Source organism: Calliopsis andreniformis, chromosome 2, assembly GCF_051401765.1.
Source record: "Calliopsis andreniformis isolate RMS-2024a chromosome 2, iyCalAndr_principal, whole genome shotgun sequence".
NCBI lineage: Eukaryota > Metazoa > Arthropoda > Insecta > Hymenoptera > Andrenidae > Calliopsis > Calliopsis andreniformis.
The window spans coordinates 13,098,041-13,115,975 of NC_135063.1; the positions used below are offsets into that span (position 1 = coordinate 13,098,041).

General features: G+C 48.0%; 2 protein-coding genes across 5 annotated transcripts in view; one reads left to right on the plus strand and one right to left on the minus strand.

The window, feature by feature from the left end:
• The window catches only part of LOC143188471 (uncharacterized), a 53,532-nt gene extending 41,631 nt beyond the window's left edge, over window positions 1–11,901 (minus strand). Inside the window, exons 1-2 of the mRNA XM_076392756.1 lie at window positions 11,767–11,901; window positions 9,965–10,006 (exon numbers count right to left, since the gene is read on the minus strand). Coding sequence (XP_076248871.1) covers window positions 9,965–10,006; window positions 11,767–11,901 — 177 coding nt within the window. The remainder of the gene's footprint in view (window positions 1–9,964; window positions 10,007–11,766) is intronic.
• Window positions 11,783–17,110, plus strand: Metro (membrane palmitoylated protein 7-like protein metro). 4 transcript variants are annotated; one of them, XM_076392750.1, is made up of 11 exons: window positions 11,783–11,924; window positions 12,535–12,821; window positions 12,980–13,111; window positions 13,435–13,461; window positions 14,227–14,394; window positions 14,536–14,607; window positions 14,800–14,924; window positions 15,003–15,127; window positions 15,953–16,255; window positions 16,374–16,717; window positions 16,798–17,110. In XM_076392750.1, the coding sequence occupies exons 1-11, from the start codon at window positions 11,882–11,884 to the stop codon at window positions 16,972–16,974; spliced, it is 1,803 nt and encodes a 600-aa protein (XP_076248865.1). In that variant the 5' UTR covers window positions 11,783–11,881; the 3' UTR covers window positions 16,975–17,110. The 4 variants fall into 4 exon arrangements, with proteins under 4 accessions (XP_076248865.1, XP_076248867.1, XP_076248866.1 ...); XM_076392752.1 differs by having other exon boundaries at window positions 16,079–16,255; window positions 16,798–17,108; XM_076392751.1 differs by lacking the exon at window positions 13,435–13,461 and having other exon boundaries at window positions 16,798–17,109.
• Window positions 17,111–17,935: the final 825 nt, after the last annotated feature.

Here is a 17,935-nt window from a genome sequence, read left to right on the forward strand (position 1 = left end):
TGTGCATGGCTCTGCCCACGCGATCCTCGAGCGTCGGCCCCAGAATTAGGTCAGTTTGCCGCGCTAATGGGAAATATAAAGTTGTACACAAATAACCGAATAAATGAAATTTAACAGGCGGCGAGGCACGACCTATCGGCGCGCGTTTGCGTTCCGCGGAATATGCAAAGCGCGGGAGCTCGGGCGGCAGTGGTCGCACGCACTTTCCACAGCGTCGCGCGTTAGGTTTCCTCGCGTTACGTTAATTTACGTTTTTCCTTTCTGCGTCTGGCTCGCGCGAACCACGGAGGGAGGGCAGACGGAACGACAATTGTTTTCTCATTAGCGGCAGAAGCACGAGGAGAAGAGGAAAGTCAAAGTTCCGCGCGAGGCGTTTGTTTACTTCGATACGCGTTTGCAAGCGTTTAGTCTTTTGCCACCGCTGCACGCCCGCCTCGGACAAATTCCGCCACTTTAATTACTCGCTGAACGTTTCAGCCTGCTCAGTGGCGAGGATCGTTACGAACATTCGCGACAATTATTTTGAAAACGTTAGCCCTAACGTTATTTCGCGGGCTGCCAGGCGCCGGAACGTTATGTTTTCCAAGCTGTAAGGTAAATGTCCTAATACGTGGACGCTTATACTATTCAATTTTCCTCGCTTATAATGTACCTTAACTATTCGTGTTACTCTAGGAATCTATAAAATCCTATTACTCTGATAAAATAATTTCGAAAGAAATGGACTTAGGTCAGCCAGGCTCTCAGGCACAGATGTATACATACCTTACACACATATCCCATGTCACCACTGGAAGAGATTTTATCCTGACATATGGCAATACTGAGCGTAAGGTAATAGCAGTGAGGCAATGGCGATCGGACAATGTTTTTGAAAAGACGGGAGCCGTGTGTTAACGCAATGCGTTAACCCCTGCCGTTACGCCGTTTTTTATCGGTTCAATTATCGACTCGATTCTTTAGCGCGCAAATGATATTTTCCGCGCGCTCGGCGGGTTAAATTTCGAGCGATAAATCGTTCGATCGACCGTTTCGACAAATCGATCCGGTAGATTTAACGTCGCGAGTTATTTACGAATTAGCGGGGAAACGATTTCGGGCAATTCTTTTTTTTCTCGTCGAACGGCGTGTCGCGTGCGCCGCGAACCGGGCGATGCCTTGTAAATCGTCGCGTAATTATTACGTATCGTCGCGCAATTATTCCCCGCGTAAACGGAGAACGCGGAGGCGAGCGCGGGCCGCGGCAGAAAGCAGACTCGTTCCGTTTGTTCGGTTAGTCCTGGATTATCGTGATAATTATCGTCGGAGAAGCTCGAAGATATAGAGAGCGGGAGTATACTCGGCAAATAAACTATGATGTCGGGGGTGGTATCATTGTCGAGGCAGAGAAAGCGGAGCGAGAGATAACGTTGTTCATCTTTCTCGCGTATAAACCGAGGTAAGTACCGAGGGGGTAAAGGGTGGGCTGCCACCGCTCGCGTTTGCCCCGTCGTAAATCGCGAATGATTCCGCTAAATTTCCATCTCGTCGAATGCGAAAGGGGATAGCAGGGACCACTGGCGGATAGGGGTTGGTTCGTCGATGGTGTCGGTGGATGGATAATGGGCAGGGTGAATGATAATGCCGCGTGCACATTGTACCTTCCTGCCCGCGCCGTCGCGTTTCTCTACAGGGTGTTCAAATGCCATTGTACGTGCTATCGACGCATGTACGACAACCCGTTTCTCACCGAAATTCGATTCGACCCAGACCAAAGTTCGCGTCGACGTCTCGGCTGACTGTCGAGGCACGGCTCTCGCATCGTGCCCTTCATCCACCGACACAAAACCGAGATCCAGAGGTACGAGCAATAAAATGGTCTGAGCAAAGACTGGTAGCCTGAATACGAGCGGACGCATCTCGAAAACCCAGAATTACCGAAATTACGGAGACGGCGCGCGGGCAACAACGACGCTAGGGGCGTGCCCTTTCTACCCATCACCCCTTTAAGCACCGTTTAAAGATGATAATGCAAAAATCTGGCCGAAGAGGGTTCTGATCGGGGCCTCCTCTATTTCGGCAAATACGTCACGGAGTAGAACGACTGCCGAGGCGTCTTCGTCTTTCGACGAGTGGGAATTGGAGCCGAGCTCGTTGCCTCGCTTACTCAATGTTGCGCAAAGAAACAAATGGGAGGGGAGAGATCGCGGTACATGTACTTAGTTCGTTCTATGCACCGTGCGGCTCTGGCAACGGCGAGTCGGTCACGAATACCTAATCAATAATTATTACCGCGATACTCTCTATTTTTGCGTCCTGGCCCCCCTCGCGTTCCGGACGAAGCCTTCGTCGGAGACCCGCGAACCCACCGCCGCCCCCTCCTCTTTCTCCTCCTCCTCCTCCTCCTCCTCCTCCTCCTCCTCCTCCTCCTCCTCTTCTGTTTCTTCTCCCTACGTGCATCGTGCCGCCATATTTGCATATTTATAAGGGAATGTAATCGCAGAGCTCGGTTTTCGCCGCTCGTCGCTCGCTACCGTGGAAAGAATTCTCGCAAGATGGCGGAAAGATTCGAGGCAGACATGCGATCCGATTTCCTGCTCTCCCTACCGAAGCCTTCTCGAACAACGTATCATCAACTCGGCCGATCTAGAAGAAACAATCGTTTCTTTCTTCGTTCTAGTTCTATTCGCGGAAATGCTATCGAGGGACGAGAGAGAATGGCTCTCCCGAACAGGGATCGACTGGATTGTTGCGGGCGTTGGTCGGCCCTCCGAAGGCACCACTCGACTGCGAGAGAAGAGATTATGCGAGGAATCGTCGTCCCTAAGCGAAGCAGCGGTCAGCCGTCGGTTCTTTCCATCCTCCGCGAGGCTCGGGAATCGATCGATCGTAGGCATCGCTGCCCGAGCAAGCCTCTTGGGTTTGCTTTGCAGTGTGTAAACAGAGAGAAAAGAGGACAGAGGGGAGCATCGCGTTCGGTGGACGAACAAACGAGGAGGAGAGGAGGCGGAAGAAAGAGAAACGAAGAGAGCGGGTCGGTAAGTAGTCGTTGGTAGAGTTCCCTCGGATCTACGTGGATAGCAGCGAAACCGCTATGGCTCTATCTTCGGTTCGACCGATTTAGAGGCGAATCAACGGATAAGTGGCAGTTCCTCTGCTCTTCCTCTGATCGAATATACTCCAGCAGCCCGCTGCCAGCGTACTCGTACTCGTGCTGCTGTTGCCGTGCGGTTCTTCACTAGCACAACAGCTCGCGAATAAGCTACCGTACGAAAGCGGCGAGTCACGATCGGCTCGTTACCAACCATCTCCCTCGATATCGCGAATCATGAAATCACGAAAATCATCCGCTCAAGGAATGGACCAGTCTTTTCCTCCCTTCTCCTCCCTTCCTCGTCTCGAAGACCCGAGTCTTGGCTTCGACTACGGGAGCATCGAAACAGTGCCTTCCTCTTTCCTTCTCCCTAATACCATCAATCTTTTTGCAGCAGGTATTTTCGATCTCGAACTTTTTCTCCGTGCTTTTTCTACGCATCATTTCCGCTGTGTGTGTCGTATGGACGAGGTTCAGAGTTCAGGCTTTTATACGAAAGATAGTCTCGGTGATTTTGACGAGCTAGGGGACGACCCTCGAGTACTTGCGTTTATTACTCACCAAATAAATCCACGGTTATCTTTCTAATACCGGGTACAATCTAATTTGAAAGGAACAGAGAGCGCGCGCTGAATGGGGTAGGAACCCTGGGCGGCCAATTCGGCCGATCGGAAATGAAATTTCGATCGACGAAAGAGCCTCGTCACCGCCCGGAGAAATCTAACCTACAATTCGCATTAGGCAGCAATTTTTGCTCCACGGGACACCATCGTTCAACTACAAAAGCAACGATCCATCGCTGCTGCTAGCCCTGTACCATCATCGAGGAAAAGCCTTGTCTTCCTTCGTTACCGCTCAGAGATCTAAATAGAAATTTAAATACACAAATGCCCGAATGCTCGGCCAGCATTGTTCGCGAGGTACGCGAACCAGAGAGCATTCGATGCTTATCAAACGCATCAAAAATTCTCAAAGACTGTTCCCCGAAGTTTTTTATTTAACTAGACACCAGAACGCGTCTGGAGCGCATAAATCTACCGAGAGAATGCGTCGATTATATAATCCGTGCCTACAGCAATCGCGTTTGCTTTCCTGCAAAACACTCTCCCGTTTTGCGCAAGCCTTTTACACCTTTTTGCACGTCGCCAATAACAATGATAATAATCATAAAACGCTCGACGAGAAAATACGAGCGGCGTCGAGATAACGTGGTTCCAGGCGACAAGAGCAACGGCTGCTCGTCACGGAGAAAGCAGTTGGTGTTCGCGACTATCGCCACGCGGTCCAGCCTTTCTGGCAATACCCTCGAGGATGAATCTCCGCGGGGAGCGAGACCATGGGTGGTTGGAACCCTGGGGGATGAGAGGAAGACGCGATTACTCGGTTAAGAGGCCGATTACCGAGTCCATCCTCGATCCACTGACCGACAGAATGTTCAAACGAAGGAAACAAGATACTCGAATAATCGCCGAGGCGATCCTCCAGGCGCCGATTTCGAACTCGAAACAATTTTCCATTGCAGCGAAGGAAAAACTGGTGAAAAGCACGGGTCCATGATTGATTCGACCGACTGGATGGATCGTGGGACGCGTAATCGTCCGTAAACCTCGGTTTACCATTCACTTTGGGCTCGTTGAGTCGTGAAAACCGCAGGACCAGACGGCTCGGTCCCGAAAGATGCTCACGCGTATCGGATAGCGGCGGAGCACGAAGAGCACGCGAAATATGATCGAACGACAGAGGCGCGTGGCCAGTCGAAAACCAGCACGTGTCCGGTTTTAACATAAATCAGTCGATAATCGTCTTCGCTCAAAGACAACCGTCGAGGAGCGTGTTAACGCTCTTATGTTGCGCAAAACACCACAGTTCCTATTACCATTTACATACAATCGAATCTATCGCGCATACATTTACATACTACGTAAGTAGGTCGTCTACGAGCAAGGCTAACGAATATATTATATAAAATATTTACTCGGCGATTTCTCAACTTTCGCTCGATCGCGAAATCATTTGCGTGTGGCACGGCAGATACGAAAACTCAAGGACGTCGAGTCCCTGTACAATCGCGAACAGTCCTGTTCGCGGGTCGGAAGGACTCGACACTATGGAAGGACAGGGCAATCGCGACAGGTGGCCGACAAGGTGTAGCACTGTGGGCGATAGATGTGCACACATTTTCGATTGATGTATACAAGGGAGAGCGAGAAATAAAACGAGGAAGCATAAATATTAATACAATAATAACAGCGCTGATTGCGCTGGATTTTAGAACTCAGCGGGTGGTAGCTCGCTACAAAAAAACGAGAGCAAAGGAACAAGTTACATATATAATACACGTACTATAATTCATTTCTTTTTCTCATAAACTCTGCTCTCCACTGAAGAAATGTCTTCTTTATCCTTCAAATATATTTGCACACTAATAACTATTTTACTCGTACAACTAATAAATAAATAGACAATACAATTCCAGCAGGTGAAGCCTTCCCCGAGCAGGGCATAAGGAGATCACCAGAAGCAGAGATGATTCCGCGTTACGTCCCTAGCATAGCGACACGTCCGAGGGCGACGACTCGTCGCATAGTGCGCGCTAGAGAGGACAACGAAACGAGCATCGAACGTCGAAGAGAGACTGGAGTGAGCAGCTGACAGAAAGAGAGGACGAAGAAGCCGAAATGAACGCAGACACGAGGAGGATTCGAGTGGACGAACTAGAGCGGAATAGAGAGAGCGAGGAGGACGGAGGGGCGGGAGAGGGTGCGAACGCGTTCCACCTCGAGCGTCGGGAGGTTATCCGGGGGCGAGGGTGGCACCACGGGCATTAAATATACACGCTGATTTGTCGTCCGCGGATTGTCACCTCTGATAGCTTTCATTTTGTTGAATATCGGTGGCTGCCGCACTCGCCCCGCTCGCGCTACGCTTTTCGACGTAATTCGGCCCGCTTGATTGACTTTTCAGCTGGCCTTTATGGCGATATTCGTTGCGCGAACCCGTTCCTCCCCGCCCCTCTGCCCTCCCCTCGCGCCCTAGACACCTCTAGTAGATTTATCGGACAGCGAACGCGTGTCCTGCCGGTTTTTCGCTCGGTCGAAACCCGTCAGCGATACCGTGACGTCTGCCCACCTGCCTCGCTCGTCGTCGCGAGCCCCAGGGCTGTCGTCCCGCGATCGACGTTGCCCGACAGATCCTCCACCGCGTCGTTTCGATACGTTGCGTCATGCCACGCCGAAAGACACCGATACGCTGTCCGTCCGATTTTTATGCAACTCGACGCAATTCTGGAATATGCCCGGTATATTCGTGACCCACGAGAAGTCGCATGAAATTCACTGCCTCTCGTGCTTTCCAGGGGACTTCTCGTGGGACAAGAATAGTAGTACAAACGCTCGTTTAATTCATTCTAGCAAAATAAGTCAACCTACTCGACCACAAACGTAAAGTCTACTCACATGAACTTTCGTTATTTAGCCGAATCAAGTATATATAATCGGTGGTAGTAGGAGAAACAACGTGCTGTTGGAAACCCAGCACTTCTTAACCAAGAGTCGGTTACTTTCTACATTTCGTTGCTTTCCCATCAAAGGTTTAAAGGGTCATAAATTAAGCTAAGAGTTCGACGAGGGGCTCCACCACTACCCACCCTCTTCAGTGTGCCTTGCACATTTTTCTCGAGAAAAGAGCAGGCTTGAGTTAACCGTCTCACAATGAGGAAGTCGAAATGAATAAAAATATAATATTTAACATATTAGTCAGTTAATATCCCTGTGCATCCAACAATGACATCCCAACGCCAACTTACCAGTCGTATACAGTCCATTTACCTATGTACCCAGTTACCCTTGAAAAGAATCGATTGCGTTAGAACAGTGTAAACGCCCTGGCAGGCACGACGCAAGCCTCGCTGCGACTCATCGAACGTGCACGAAAGATTCAGCGATCGCGCGAAGGTGATCGAAACAACAGCCGAGAGTCGCCGCGAGTTCCTCCCATAATCTCCGCCGCGGCCTGTTTTCGCGAGCCGCGCTATTGGCGTTTCTGTCAACATTCTCAGCCCCGCGGCGATTTTGAATAATATACGCGGCAGCGCATTTGTTTAAAGTCGCTGGAATCCCGCTCGTATTGTACGCCGACGAAAACAACGCGCGCCGTCTTCGCCGTGTTATATTCCGCGCACGACTCGTTGCGTCGCGCCGAGAATAAACGTTTCTTTCATCGTTTCCCAGAAATTCCGCGTTCCCGAGGCGAGCGCGCGCCGATCGAGGATCCCGCGGCTCGGCACGCCACGAAATTCGACCGATTTTTCCGCGCCCCGCTGCCGCTGGGACCGAGCGTCGAGGGCCAGAGGACCGCTGGGAGCGTCGCTGCATCGCCGCGACGATAAACGACTCTTCGTTTCGAGTTCCAGCGATTTTTCTGCTCTCGGTAATTCTACGAGCACGCGCTTCTTTCCTACGGGATACGGTATCCACGATACCGCTTCGTGTATTTTCTGCTCGTAAAACTTTTACCGTCCCATCCGTGTAGTTGCAACGTTAGAGCTGCAGTAACCCCCTGGAGCGCGCAATTAGAGCAATCGTAAATTTTAATGTTCCCCATTTGAAATGAATAGGGACGAGAAGAGGGGCGGCGTGTCGAGTATCGAAAAAGAAGGCCGATTCGATTTACGATCGCGAGGGTGTGGATTCGCGAGAAGGAAGAGAGAGATAGAGAGGGAGGAAGAGGGGATGGATTCGGTTGAAATCGAAAGCGAAGAAAGCGAAGAAAGCGAAGAAAGCGCGATCGGGAAACCGTGGGCAGAAGAAAGACGACGGTGACGGGGGGGGAGGGCACAAAAGGGTTCTCGGGGTCTCGCGAGCCATTTCGCGATAACGTTACGCGGCAGTTATTGGAAATAGTCTGGTCGATCTACCCCACCGTGAAATACACACAGCACAGCGAGCCTACGTCATACCTTGGCGTATGTACATTATTCATAGCCATCGGTGAAAAGGGCGCCAGCCGTATTACGTATGCCACGGGTTATTATGCCCTCTAAATGTTTAATGTGTTTGCCTTCCTTCTCCGGCCATCGACGTGGCTTTATGTTTTACCAACTAAATTACTATTTTTTTTCTATTAGTCCTTCACCGTTTACGTTTCTCCCATCGATTCGTCCCTCCCCGCCCCCAGGCCCCGTGGCCCCCGCTTCCTCGTCTCCCTGTACCTCTTTGACTCACGCTCGCCCTCGATAGTCGCGCGTGCCCCCGTCTCTGGACATCGTAAATTTTTATACGCCGTTCCTCGAATATTTAATCGTCACGCGTTGTTTGCGTTCGCCGCGCGCCGTATTGCCAGACGAGCGTTACAGCCACGAGCGTTACAGCCACGAGCGCTCCTCGCGCCCGAGTCGCCGAGATAACGCCAAGTTCACCGTTTACGACGTTTGTAAAGGAAAATGGAAGAACGTCGACGTCGGAGGAGGCGCGTGGCGCGCCAGCCACGAGGGGGGACCGATTTAGAAAAATAAATCGCGCGCACGCGGCGGCCAGCTCAGCCTGTTTACGAAATTCATATCCGACGGGCGATCCTTGAGGACGCGGAGGACGCGGAGCGAGGATGGACGAGATCGTTAAAACCCGCGGATCGCTGGAACGCGCAACGCCGAAACGCGAAGCCCGGCGAAAAGTTTGAAATTTACTGCTCGACATATTGGCTGCGAAAGCACACGAAATTAAGGCTAGTAAAACACTTTCCTGACATCTCGCGCGCCCCTCGACTGGCACACCTACTGCACCCTACCCCTTTTTGTCACCCGCGCCCTCATCCCTGCGTGTTTTTCTGTTTCGTGAAACACGGTCGTCAAGCGACGCTGGATGACACCACTTTCCATTTGCGGTGTTCGGAAATCTTACCGATGCTAGAGACTGTAGGCAAGCGTTTACTATGAAGTCAGTGTACTGTCCTTTTTTGCTTAAATAAAACAACGACTTTGCGAGACTGTGCTTGTAAATACTTCTTTGCTCTTAGTTTTGTCACACAGTGAAGTTTCCACGTGTATGTAGGCTACTCCCCACGGACATCACAGTTTCTAACTTCAAACTTTGCAGTACTTGATCAGAAGAGCTCGGCGTTAACTTTCGGAATTCAAAGCTAACGATGACTTGGTGAGAATTAAGCGAAGAGGAAGACCGAAGAATATTCTAAACGGTGTGAGTTAAAAATTTGTACATTCGTGATCGTAATGAGAGGGTGATTAAATGGTTTGAATCAATTTTTTCAAATTTTCAAATCGATTTCAAATTTCAATTTGAAAGTCTGATTGTTTCGACACATTTTTTTCTGGACATTAGACAATCCTTGCATGAGAGAGGCTCCAAACATCCTAGCAATTTTAATTATAGCGCTTTTAACGTCAAGTTACCGAATTAAACACTGTTCCAACTAACGACGTTAAAAACTTCAGCAGCGATAATATTTGTTACTTTGATCATACATTGTATACTCTATGCTTTCAGCGGGTAATGCGATCGATTACCAATACACGAGTTCGACTACATAATTTTTTTCTCCATATTTCAACTACCATTAATAGATCTTTCCCCTTTTCCCATTTTATGAAATGATTAAATCCACCTTTGGTTTCATTGCTCTTATTGCACAGAATCCTGAAAGATGCATCTGAATTGCATCGTTTAGAATGCACTCACGCGATACTACTACCGCCACCTGTTGGCAGAAAATTCAGCCGCATCGTTAGCTGCAACCGACAATGCAGGCAGCCTGGTCCTCCCATGCATGTGCTCGTTCTCGTGTATCGATAAGCCGACGTATTAGAAAAATAATACGAATGAAAAACAAGAGAGAATAACATGGATAATAATGAAAACGTAAAATCAACAAACTTACCAAAGGGGTGGGTGAAAAATAATCGTGGGGATACAGGAATAACTGTAACAAACGAAAAAGTGCATCTGAAATATACTACGAACGGAACAGTAAACACTTTGCAATAAACATGACACGTCCATTTCAGGATATCATTGCTTTTATTGCCAAAAAATATATCTATCGATTGTCTGTACAATACACACGACGCGTCGAAAGATAAAGTTATTTTTAACGATAAACGTACTTGTTTTAATTTACAAACGTGCTAGCACATAAATACACATGTAACTGAACACGAGTTGCACGTAGTCCAAACAAGTTGCAATAAATTGGCGCGTAAACGAACTTGAACACGCTTTCCTCCCTACTGCAACTCTTCTGACTTTTCACACGAAACGAATAGGGTAATAATCGTGAACACTTTGAAAACGATAACTGACACGTTTTCTCCCGACACGTACGATTCAGCGGCGAAGACGCGAAACGAGTCACCGATCGGCCACAAATTCCTATTTGTCGCGACGAGATCAAGGAGAGATTGGTCGTCGTCAAATTTGGAAAGATCGAGTTTGCAGGTCTCTCGCGCTGCACAACCACTTGTGGATCGTGGGCACGAGAGAGACGTGCAACAACATCGGCGAACGCGGTTTCTCTCGAGAGGACAGAGACGGGGAGGACGCTCAGGCGTGGATAAAATATCGTTGGAAATTAGCACGCGAGATACCCGAGGAAAACAGAGGCCGAGCGATCGAAAGCAGTCGCGTGTTTTCGTCGAAATCTCGACAGAAGTCTGTGTGTCAACGCCATGTCAAATTTTGAGCACCGTTGCACGGGGAAAGTAAAAAGAAGTCGACGATCTTACCAAAACTGAACAAAGGGGGGATTACAGACTTCTTGTAACGTTCTCCGAGAAATATTTCACAAGGAAAAACAACACAGAATTCACAAAATATTCCGAGCCCAGCGGCGAGACGTTTCGTGCATGTATACACAGCCGACAGTGCTGCCGCGCTCGGGCGACGCTGACTATGCGAAGCAGAACTCGGCGCGCGCAATTTGAAATCGTGTTTAGGCGCACTCTGATCGAGACAGGGGAACAGAGGAACATTCTTAAAAAGAAATACTGTATAAATCAATTAAAATCATATTTATCCATGCTTTCTCGTGACAAACAATTTTAAAAATACATTCTATATACAGATCTATTAATCTAGAGATAAAGGGTGGTTTCAGTGAAGTAAAAAGAGACGCAAGAAACGGGGATGCAAGTGGAGGGAAAATTGAAATAGAAGGGGACGGAATAAACGAGTACAGGCAACGTATCGACAGAACAGAGTGGCTAGGAATGGGGGATGGTGGAGCGATGGGTCTGGAAGGGGAGAGGAAAAAGGTGGCGACGGCAGCGGTGGAATCAGTAGCGCCTTTAAAGATGGCCTCCGTGAGTAACGCGCTGTGTCGCGTTCTGGTCGAAAAATGATCGAAAACCCTTGGAGAATCGCGAATCCCGAATAAATCTCGTGGCTCGGTGACTGGGGGATTATCGAGCCTGTAGGGGTGGTGGCGTGAGTCGCTTAGGGGATGCTCGGCGTCGCGGAGTGTTCGGTGGACTGAAAAAGAGAAGATCCCCGGTGATGGGAGAGAGCTGGCCAATATAGCGGCGCTCGTCATTCTACCCCGTGTCGAGTGACAGTGGCTTACGTAACGGATTATTCTCGCTATGATAACGATACTCCAGTCGCGGACGCGAAACAAGAAACTATTTTACCGGGTTATTCGCGGCGCTGCGCAGCAATCCGCTCGAAATAAGCATCGCGACTGACCTGAATTTTCTCTGTTTCGTCACGATCGAGCATCACGCCGCTGTTCAAACCTCTGCTCCGTCGCTTTTCTCTCCAGCAACACGGAACATCGTCTCCAGCCTGATCGAATGAAATTATGACAGCGGCGCTCGTCATGGAGAACGTGAATTGGGACCCTGGTGAGTAGCTCTGATCTGGCTAGAGAGAAAAGCCGCCTCTACCTTGCTACGCGTCGTTTGTTTTCGTTCTCTCGCCTTTGGGCTATCGATGCGGCACCAGCGGTACGTCACCGATTTCAAAATAGTGCCTCGCCAGTAGATTCAACAGACTGCGCCAACTTTTGCCGGCTCGACTTCTGCACGGTGCATCGATAGCTGAAAAGTGCAGCAGGACGATGCTTGGAGTCTATTTTTACTTCCTACGAGGATCCTCGATGAAAGTCGAATCTATGATGTTTCTAAAACGAAGTTGCAAGAGAAGTAGAAACGTTTGTAGCTACGTGGGTAGCTTCTCGAGAAGAAGAAAGGATTTCTTGATTAACGTGCATGCATAAAGAGAGTTGTAATTGATATTGCCTTTTCTAACATGCAGAGGTTCGTTCGAGAAGTAGTTGGCTCGCAGGAAATTAATTTATCGATCAGAAGGTAAATGTGTCGTGAACTTTCTGTGTTTCCGACCTGTGCCCGACAGCGCCAGAACTCGTTTCGATAACAAAACGTCGGGCCGAAAAATGGAGGAACCGTTTGAACGTTATTTTTATCGTAACGATCGCTGTCGTTTGTTTTTCAGCATTATCCAAACTCCTAAATTCTCTTCAGGAGAATAAGAACGAAATACCGAGCTGCACGGAGGAGGAATTCGGCTTTCTCAGCGAGTTGTTGCAGTCGAAGGAATTGAACGCCTTAGTGAACGTTCACAATAAAATCGTGAACAATGTCAAGGACGATAAATTTTTCCCGGTGCTCTCCAACTCCATGGACATCGATATCGAAGTACTGGATCTGTTAGCAACCAGAACTCACGTCTCAAAGGACTGCAAGGAACTGTTTCACCTACTCCAAAAGCCGCACATACAGGTAATGCAATGTTGCACTCTATTTTTACCTTTGCACAAAAACCATTATAGAAAGGAGTACGAGGTATCAAAATAACTTCGTTCCTCGGTTAATCGATCGTCAGAGCCCAGGAATCAATTATCAAATAATTGAGTCTCGTGGATGCGTGTATGTTGCAGGGTCTTCTGTGCGCGCACGATGCTGTCGCCCAGAAGGACTATTATCCCCGATTGCCAGAGATTCCCCTAGAAGTGGACGAAGACGAGGAAACGGTGAAGATCGTGCAGCTTGTGAAGTCGAACGAGCCCTTGGTACGTCAGATAGGCCGCACGTTCGGTACTTAGAGAGTGTTTTTAAGGTTTTTCCCTCAATTAACACGATAAAGGGAGAGCTTCGATGACGTAGTACGAATCGATGCCTACGATCAAAAGATCGATGAGAATAGAAAAGTAACGGACGATAGCGTAACAATTTTTGTCGTAATTACGTCGACTTGCATGGGACTGATTAATCCTTTGTACCGACCTAGTATCGTAGCTACGAAATACGTAATCCTCGAGTATCGCGGCAAGCGGTATTCAAAACACTTCTTGAGTAATCACGTGTTTCTTTCATCGTCAAACTTGCTTCGAAGTGTGGTGCCGGCGTTGAACCGATCGTGGTAAGTCATCTTCAAGCCGAAACATATACAGGCCTGTGAACGTTTAATGCCCATTAGCGAACAACAGTTACGATTTTTCTGGCGTTATTTTTCTTTGCCACTTCTTTAGTTCAAGCGCTCTAGTCGTTGAATAGATTTCTGTTCGTTGTGTTCACTTTGCGAGCTCACCCCCTGAATGAAACGAGAGTGTGGACCGAGCGAACTGTACATAGAACGTTGTTTCTTTCTTCTCACACTAATTTATTTATTTCGCTTTACGTCTTTACTTTTACACCTGTTTGCGTCCATTTTTATATCTCCATTGTTTCGTGTTTTCTGTTTGTGATTTTTGCTTGTAAATAAAACTGTTTCTCCATCGTAACAATTGTATCCTATGTTATTGTCCCGCATGTCCTCGTGTGAACGTCTGAAAATCTCTCGAGGTAACGCGACGCATTGGAGATTGCCTCGTGACGCTTGCCATTAGCAGCGACACGTTCGATCCCCCCGGGGACAGTCGTTTATCTCGAGAAATTTCAACCGAAAGAGTGACTTGTACTCGAACACTTCGATCGATTCAATGAATTACGTATGTGTTCGCGCATAAGATCGACGAGTGCAGCTTGCGCGAGACGACATCGATCTCGATCGCGCCTGTGTGTGTCTAACGCCGCCGCGATCGATTCTCTTTCTTTTCATATATTTTTTTTAAAGAAAAATGAAGGCCCTACCTAACACGCGCACCTCGCAACGCAATGAAAACATTAGTTTACACGTTGACAATAGGGGGCGACCATAAAAACGTGCGAGGTCACTGGCAAGATCGTGATAGCGCGAATAATGCACGGCGGCGCGGCCGATAGATCCGGCCTCATTCACGTCGGAGACGAGGTTTGCGAGGTCAACGGCATCAGCGTCGAAGGAAAGACTCCGAACTGTGTTCTTAAGATACTGGTAGGTCCTAGTTCCCGTTTCACCAATTAATCATCCGCTTATCGATTCAACATACACTTTCTCTTGCTACCAGAAACTTCACCCTCCTATTACAACTCTGATAGAAATGGACAATCACCAAAACTATGTCATGTCTTTCAGCAAAATTCGGAAGGTACCATAACGTTTAAGATAGTTCCTGCCGACAGCAAGGGGGGTATTCGGGAGAGCAAGGTATGTTTCTAGTACCTAATAGTAGCAAACTGATCGTGTACTCTCGCCCTAATGGAGACCTTCCTGAATTTGGTAAATTAAATCGTGAATTGGTGGACTCGAAAATAGTGAAAGATTTTTCAAAAATTCATGAACGTCTCTAGATGGACGAGACTTGAAGAACAGTGTAAGAAAAATATTGTCACGCGATAGGTGCGAGTGAGAGCACACTTTTCGTACAAAGCTTCCGAAGATCCGTACATACCTTGCAAGGAGGCTGGACTAGATTTTTCCAATGGTGAGGTCCTCCACATCGTCAGTCAGGATGACGCTTATTGGTAGGACACCCCACTCCTTAAGCTTTTGTTCATACACGCAATATGTATAACGTTCCAATCACCTTCGTTTTGGAACAGGTGGCAAGCTAGACGCGAGGGTGATAGAAACATGAGAGCTGGCTTGATCCCCAGCAGAGCTCTTCAGGAGAGACGGATTATTCTCGAGAGACAGCAAAAGGAAAAGATCGATGATGATAATATAAGTAAGTTGTGCGGTTTGCGCTGAGAATGGTATTAAATAGGACGCTTCTGTTGGCATTTTCCAAACATGCTAACTCAGTGGGTCATCTGATTAGTATTGCCAGATAACGGGACAAAATGTCTTTCAGTGACGTCGTAGAGGAGAACGGTGGGGGTATCGCAGACACTGCAGACAAATATCGTACAGTTCCCCCACTCGTCTACCCTATGATGCCAGAGGAAGACATTTTGTCCCAGCATCTGGCAATACTGCATCTAGTACATGTTCATTTTCATTCATTATAACGGAATAGGAAGTCCTTAAAGAATGTTTGGGGAATACCGATGTGCAGCGCTACAGCTGTTTTATTGTCGTTTCATGATTTCTCATCGTTGCGATTTCTCATAGTCTCATATCCAGATAGCACAGAGACGTCTTAAAGACATCCAGTAAAATCCTAAAAATATCCGAGATGTCTTTTCAAGCTTCGAAGTTACAAATCAGTATGTCTCGAGAACATCTTAAAAGATATTCATAAAACGTCTTAGAAACATCCAAATTACGTTTATAAAATGTTCAGAAAAAAAGTAGACATCTATGTAGAGTATCTTTAAGACATCCTAAGGACGTAAATTAAACAGACGTCCTCAAGACCTCGCGTGCTATCTGGGTGTCTAGTGGCATGCAAGAAGTGTGCATTTAATGAAACTAACCAACTCTGCCAATAACGCTAACAAAAGAGAAAGACTGCTAACGACGAAGAGTCTCGATTCGCTAAAGATCTCGCGCGCCGCTCCCGACTGGTGTTCTTAACGGCTGATGGCCTGACGACCTAACCGTCGGTTAGGCTTGTGTTCTGTTCCAGTGCCTTTGCCCGCATTGTGCCCCCGTCCCAGTACCTCTTTGCACGCCTCGCCTACAAAGTGCAACTTGCAGGGCGTAAAAACTAAAAAAATCATGTATGACGCTACAGAGAACGACGATTTCGACCGGGAAGAAATACCGACCTACGAAGAGGTCGCCAAGCTCTATCCGAGACCTGGCCTGTACCGGCCGGTGGTTCTGATCGGGCCACCGGGAGTCGGCAGGAACGAGCTGAAGAGGCGGCTAATGGCCACCGATCCCGATAAGTACAAGACGCCCGTGCCTTGTGAGTCTACTCGTCCTTTCACCTAGCAGACCACCCTTCTTTCTCCTCAAACTAGCTTACCTCTAGATTCCTTTCAGCTCCATCACTAATCTCAATTTCAACCGTTCCTTTTCTTCAGATACTTCGAGACCACCGAGGCCGGGCGAAATAAACAGCAAAGAGTACCACTTCGTGAGCCGCGAGAAAATGGAAGAGGAGATCGACGCTGGAAAGTTTATCGAATACGGCGAGTACAAGGGTAACTTGTATGGTACCAGCTCCGAGAGCGTGAGCTCGCTGATAAACGCTGGATACGTGTGCCTGTTGAACCCACACTATCAGGCCCTCAAGATGCTTCGAACACCCCAGACGAAACCGTACGTGATATACATAAAACCACCGAGGTTCGAGATACTGAAAGAGACGAGGAACGACGCCAGAGCAAGATCTACGTTTGACGAAAGCAACTCGCGAGGTTTCACGGTGAATATCCTGGATTTCTCTTCGGAAAAGTGTTTCATGTTGCTAGTAGAACAGTGTAAGCTTAATTGACTTTTTTACAGGACGAGGAGTTTCAGGAGATCTTGCACAGCGCAGCCAGGATAGAATTCTTGTATTCTCATCTGTTCGACGAGGTAATTGTGAACGCTGACCTCTCAATGGCGTTCGAGCAGCTGGTGAACGCTGTGCATCGAGTAGAGTCAGAGCCGCTCTGGGTACCTGCCTCCTGGGTTCAATAAGTTTCCTTTCTACAAGAGGATTGCAAAGAAGCGACGGGGATCTCTACGACAACGCTGCCCTGTCAGCGCGGCTGGAACTCTTCGATCGGCGATGCTTTTCCTTCGAGTCTCCTCAGTCGAATTTTTTAGTAAAAAGCGTATTTTCTCGTCTACTCTTCTACGGCATTTCGAGTCAACTAATACTCCCGAGTAATACCGACGCCTTTGTACCCGTAGATTCGCGTGTTTGATACGGCGAGAGCTTGCGGAACTATCTCGCTCAACTCGGACTGCATTGAATATTTTCTGTCTCGGATCGGTCCGTTTCCTAATCTACTGTGCGTTCAGTACGCGATCTTAGAATCTACTGCCACGAAAATTGCGATCGACGGAAGTTTTCGTGACGTCTGACGGAGCAAGTGTTCCAATCGCGTATTTTAGTACGAGTCCCAAGTATTCGCGAGTGACGAAGTTTAAAGGGATATTAGGAAAGGCTGGCGAATCGCGTTAAAGCTCTCGCGTAATTTTGGGATCAATGATTATAAATGGTGTTATCCTGTTGGATACGATCGAATTCGGTTTCGAGGTATCCAGAGTGTTGAGACGCGAGCCCTACTACCGTGCATGATTTTTGATCCCAATTGTTGTTGATTGTTGCCAAATAAATATCGTACTTAGAACACAGTGAGAGTCACCTCACGACTATTATATTTTCCACTTGATCAGCATTGCCACGATACTGCTATTTTTTTCATGATTAAACGGCTGCCAGCGCGAGGAAGATTTATGCGCGCTATCGTGCCGGCGTTGCATTGAATAGTTCATCCTCGATGTAAACTCTATATGTTATCGAAATATAGCATTACACTTTCAACTGCGCCTTATCTTTTTTTTCCCCTCAATATTCGACGAATGCTCGTGAAATTCTTGGGAAGAATAGCTTCGAACGTCTTTATCGCGTAGAGGAAATTAGCTCATTTCC

Bases quoted from the DNA above. Each gene is read 5' to 3' on its own strand.
- Metro (XM_076392750.1), top strand. From the start codon at position 11,882: ATGACAGCGGCGCTCGTCATGGAGAACGTGAATTGGGACCCTG. The intron at 14,925-15,002 runs GTAGGACACCCC...GTTTTGGAACAG, and splicing joins AGTCAGGATGACGCTTATTG to GTGGCAAGCTAGACGCGAGG. The intron at 15,128-15,952 runs GTAAGTTGTGCG...ACCGTCGGTTAG, and splicing joins GATCGATGATGATAATATAA to GCTTGTGTTCTGTTCCAGTG.